Raw genomic sequence first — 5473 nt, 5'->3', positions numbered from 1 at the left:
CGTTCATCTTCGCCGCATGGAGGAAAGGTGCTATTCAAGGGTGACATATGGTCAGCAGCCCCCCCCCCCCCACACACACACACACACACACACACGCACACCCCCGCAAGGCTCAGGTTTTACTTCCTATTACTATCGAGAAGCAGGGTTATGCTATTCAGACTGAAAATATGTCAACAAATCCTGCTCCTGAATCTGTTGGTATTGAGCAATTTATTTTTATTGTTTGCATTCAAATAAATGTTAAGAAAAGTGTATGTCCTGCTGGGTTTACTTACAATAAACTTTGAATAATAACAGAAATGTAATGAGGAAATTGAAAAGCTGGTTAAACTATGACAATTCCTGGATTTAAATATATGCCATCTTAAAGAACTTGGAAAATCTAAATGTGTAGAGCAGGTTTAGATTAGATTAGATTAGATTATACTTTATTTATCCCACGACGGGGAAATTCTGTCGTTACAAGTAGCAGCATAGCAGCAACAGCAAAAAACAAAAAAACAAAACAATAACACACAAACAAGTAAGCACGAAAGAAATACAAGGCAAGAAATAAATTTAGATCAGTTTACTCTCCCATATTCCCCAGGCCATTAACTCACGGTGAACTGTAAACAATATTAATGCTCAAGATCTGCATGTAAACACGTATGTAATTACAACATCTTGGCTGGGTCCTTCCTATAAGCCTTCCCTGCCTTTGACACAGTGACATATGGCAGTAGACTCTTATGGTATTAGTGTAAAGTAACCTGGGAGACAGCGAGACTGCCTTTATCACACCAGGTTACACATGTCTTCATATTTCTACCGGCTTACCATTGAAGCTGCTGTTTTCTGTGAATTCTCCCGAGCCCAGTGGAACGGCTCTGTTCTCTTTCTAACTGTATGTTGTGTTTGAATGTGAAAAGCTTCTTATATGTGACTTAATGCAGCCGGGCCATTAGCATTCTCATCAGGGGTTGGGCCCCGGGGGGGGTTTGGGGTGGGTTGCTGTTGTGAGATTGAACAAGTGGTGTTAGTAGGGTGGAGCTGTGGAGAGGGTGGGCTGGGACACTGGCTGGGTGAATCGAGACAGGCTTGTCCACTGTAGTGCGAGGTGAGGATCAGGTAGAGAAGTGGCTGCTGGGTACACAGAGCATCAGGTTGTGCAGTAGAATTTGGGGAGTGGCACACCGGTGAAACACTGGATGCTTCTCACTATGGCCCCCTAACCAGGACGCTGGAGGGGATGAAGGAAGAGAACCCACTGGATGGTAAGATGCTTTTACAGGCTTAAGGCTGGTTACCACGGCACGGCAGATATGGGCAAAATCATGTTAGAAAATGTAAAACTCAATGTGTTAATTTTTTAATTGGATGGGTTCAAGTCAAAGGTGCAAGTAGGAAACTGTAGGATATCTGCAACCTGGTGTTTGTAAGGGCTGTAATGTTTTGTTTGTATGCTTTTACTAATAGTATTGCCAATATGATAGCCACTAATATGTTGGTGTCTTACTTGGGGCGTTATAAACAAAATGGGAAAAAATACCAAAGGTAACCAGCAGCACAAACTTTTTTTTGATAGAATCTGAAATCTTATCTTCTAATCTTAAATTGGCAATGTCTTGAAGTGGCTGATCAAAGAGAAAGTCAACTAGATACTAACCAGACGTGGAATGCATTCAGGACTTGACAGTTTATGATTGATGTGTCTGTGCCAAAGACCCATTTCAGTCTGTCATGAAAAAGTATTGGGGTTAAATACCTAACCCAAGATTTTGTAAAATGCACAGGTTCAGGTTTGTTGTGTATATTCATGTTCAAAATATGTTGGGTTGGGCAATGTGAATTGAGTGAGTAGTTCACATTGGCCATTCTGTTTAACAAATGGTGACACACCAAAAGCTTTTAGATATAAAACAAGGGAAAGAAGCGAAGCGTGTCAATGGAGAACCAAAACCAGCAAATGCATGGCATTTTTCTTGTCTATGTTTTATCAATTCTGATCAAAGCAATAATTGCTTCTGTGAAATGCTTCTTTTTTTTCAAAACATTATCTACTAGCCTTTTTTAGAATTTATTTTTTTCATAGGAACAATTGACACAAACCACTGGGCTAGGGTGGGGTGACATGCAATGAAAGTCCTTCCCAGAATCAAACCAGGGACACTGCATTTAAATAGCATGACATTTACACAGGGTTGTGCTAGTTACTGAAATATATTCATCTATTACCTTATTCAAAAGATAACTAAACACCTCTACTGATTACTTCTGCCAAATTGAGTAATGTGTTACTGTAACTTTTTAGTTACTTTTTAAGTGACTTCTTTGAAATCTTGCCATTGGTAATGTGCCTGTAGCTCTCATTTCAGGAGGCTTCTGTTGTCTGTGTGTACTATCAATAATGTCAGCCAGATGCCAAAATACCTCTTATCAGTTTACTCATCCCTTTTGGTTGGGAATATGCTGGTTGACGTTTTTGTCAACATGAAAGGGCAATGTGTATGGGAATTGCCTTTGTAAACATTGTATGAAACAGAGAAGTTAATAAAGGTTTGGTTTAAAAAGAAAAAAATAATCACCATAAGAGTAGAGGACCTGGAACATATAGAAATGGGGGGAAAAAATCTGATGCTAATGGGTCCAGTAGCAGCCTGTGCGAGATTGGTTGCAGACAGACAGATACCCAACAATACAGGTACACACATGACCAAACGCATGATCCCTTCCAGACTTGTGCCTGGCAGATGGGGGAAGATAATTACCAAGGAACAAGCCTTTCAGTAACCGTAATTTAATTACTTATTTAAAAGATAATTTGTTTGCGTACTAGTTGCTGCCGACAGTAACAGAACTACTGTAACGCCTTCCAGTTTAGACCCCTACATCCAGGACTCCCAATGAATTCATTCTTTAACTAATTTAAAGAAGGATAAAATCATGTCATCACATGATTTCAGCACTATTATATGAAATAAAATGTATACCTCACCACCATCATTATTCTTCCAATACTCGCATTACATGACACCTCAAGATGATCAAACGAAGTACACATTTATTATGTAATGTTGCACTTACAATTAGTAATTGCCAACATAGTTTCAGAAATATCCCTGACATTACATTTGCTGATGGAGAATAGTATTCCCTGTTGATTAAAATCAATGGGAGTGTCCATGTTGGACCACAAGAGAACACCCACGTTAAGCTGGGATCTTCTGAATGCAATGCTCATGAATGTTCATCCTTTTATGGAGGATTGTATTGGAGGAAGAGCATCCACCTCAGCGTTTCTCTTGGCCTCCATCTCATTGGCTCTTTTTGCTTTCCACTCTGCACAGTTTGTAACGGGGCTGTGCAATTACTCGTAGTGTTAATCGTGATTACATCACCGGCATCGAACGATCACAAAACTTTTGAAAACAAATGTTTTAAAACGGCAAAAGTGTGAAGGGAAATTCCACAGATCAAGGTGTTTTCACGGTTGTTGTTGTTTTTAACATTAAGAATTGCGACACCTTTCCAAAAAGACGAGTAATCGTGATTTCAGTGTTGACCAAAACAATCGTGATTGTGACGAATTCTTTTCATACTCGAGCAGCCCCGGCTTGTAACCCAGCAAGCGGAGAAACTTTGGCTCTACCCTTTTAACCTTGTGCACTAAGTGCTTCAATTAGTTAATGTTTGTGTGTTTTGTCAGCTTGAACCTGTGTTTATGCTTAGCCATGCACTTTGGTCCCACTCTGAAGTGCCAGAGGCATTGGTTGAGGGGAGGGCTGGCTAATTTGGGCGAGGGCTGGGAGTGCCGGTTGGGGAGTATAGTATTGTTGAACGGCAGCGAAAATAGGACTATCAGTTCCACTCAGATAACCCCTAGCTGTCATTGGACCTCAAGCCAAGCTGTGACCCCGGAGCTTGAACTCTGCGGTCATGTGACCGGGCAGTAAAGTGACCAGTGGTGTTGCTCTGCTCTGGCTGTGGTCAGAGAGGGACAGGCTGTCAAAGAAAGAGGTTGCTGGGAGAGAGAGAGCGAGAGAACAGAGACAGAGAAAGAGCAGAGAGTCATGAGGCAACCAGGCCCAGTGGCTTTTGCTTAGCCTACGTCCGAGCTTGAATGGGGTGCAGGCAGCCTGGGAGAAGAATGAAATGGATACATGGGAAGGTAAGGGCTGCAGAGAAGGCTATTGCTTTTATTTAATTTTTTTTTTTTTTTAAATGGGCCATACTTCCACTCACCATAATTATATGTGCATGGGGGAAGAGAGTTTGTAATTAAGTACAGAGAATGTAAAATTCTTTTGTATACCTTTTGTGTGTTTGATTAGGGAGACTAGTTTCTGTTTTGTGTTTATATGTTACATTAGTATATTGCTAGTATGTCAAACCAAGATCCATATCCAACCGGTTTCTCCAGTATATCTGAGAATTATATTGCCTTGGGATTACTATAAATCAGTGTAAAAAAAATCAAATAAAAGTAATTCATACTAGAAAAAAAAAATTAGTTCCGGTATCTGCTGCACTCAAGGTCCTCTGCTGCAGTTTGGGTAAACAGATGCTGCATAGCTTTTAGATTTGCGCTACATTTGATGGGATTAGCCCTTTCTGCAGCGAGTTCTTGGTTGTCTATGATTGTCAGGCCACAGCTAATGAGCTGAAAGATATTCCAGCTTTTCACAAGGTTCCTTGTGATCGATGCCCTCAAGTGCTATGTTTATGTGTGTGTTATGACACATCTTCCTATGCCTCCATGTGTATTGATCTGTGGTATGGGCCTGTGGGTTTGTACAGTGTTGATGTGATCCCTCTGCTGGCCAGTCACCACTAACCCTGAACTGAGAGTACTTTCACATATTGCTATCTATTGCCCTTTTTGTTTTGCTTCTTTCTGTTTTACTCTTTGTTACTTCCATGCCGTTTTGATCATTGTAGTTTCTTTTCCCCTGAACTATGTTCATGACCCTCAACCCAAATTGCTTTTGGCTCGTCTGTTCTTTTGTCACTTCATTTGGTTATTATCTAAAGTGCTAGAATAAAATAACCTTCCTTTGGCAGTTTTTGCACTACACCCCTCCCCAAGCACCCAACCCCCCGGTCCTCCCCTTGTATTTCAGGAATTTGGAACGTGATCCTCTCTCACTCTTTTAAGATATATAGCCCACATGGCAAAGCAAAGTGTCCTGGACCGCTCATCACTGCCGCATGTCCTTAGATAAGTGCTTATCTCGCAGCTTATTGATTGTAGTGTTCCCTAGAATCATTTTCGTCGTAACTTGCTAATCCTTGACACGACATCGCCACTCGGGGAGTTTTAAAGACCATGAAAGAATGTTTGGTAATAATGTCCTTCATTCGATATTTTCCCTTCAGGGACTTGCAGTGTTGCATGTGGAGGAACTATGTTACTGTATTGGTCCCCCTCCCCCTCATGCTAATCCCTCTGCCAGCAGCCATGTTTGTTGTGCTCCAGCTGGGGGGGGGG

The 5473-nt window shown here is 41.3% G+C and overlaps 1 protein-coding gene across 2 annotated transcripts in view; it reads left to right on the top strand.

Annotated features, from left to right (window-relative positions):
* The first annotated feature begins 1087 nt into the window (after window positions 1-1087).
* The window catches only part of nr6a1a (nuclear receptor subfamily 6, group A, member 1a), a 47014-nt gene continuing 42628 nt past the window's right edge, over window positions 1088-5473 (top strand). Inside the window, exon 1 of one of the 2 annotated variants that reach the window (XM_032516039.1) lies at window positions 1088-1259. In XM_032516039.1, the coding sequence (XP_032371930.1) occupies window positions 1235-1259 (25 nt within the window). In that variant the 5' untranslated portion in view covers window positions 1088-1234. Of the gene's footprint in view, window positions 1260-3813; window positions 4154-5473 lie in introns of those variants that run through there. The other variant, XM_032516040.1, reaches the window with a different exon arrangement.

The sequence above is a fragment of the Etheostoma spectabile genome, chromosome 5 (assembly GCF_008692095.1).
Source record: "Etheostoma spectabile isolate EspeVRDwgs_2016 chromosome 5, UIUC_Espe_1.0, whole genome shotgun sequence".
Lineage (NCBI taxonomy): Eukaryota > Metazoa > Chordata > Actinopteri > Perciformes > Percidae > Etheostoma > Etheostoma spectabile.
The sequence above is the reverse complement of the archived record's forward strand: the minus strand, read 5'-3'. Positions and strand labels throughout refer to the sequence as shown.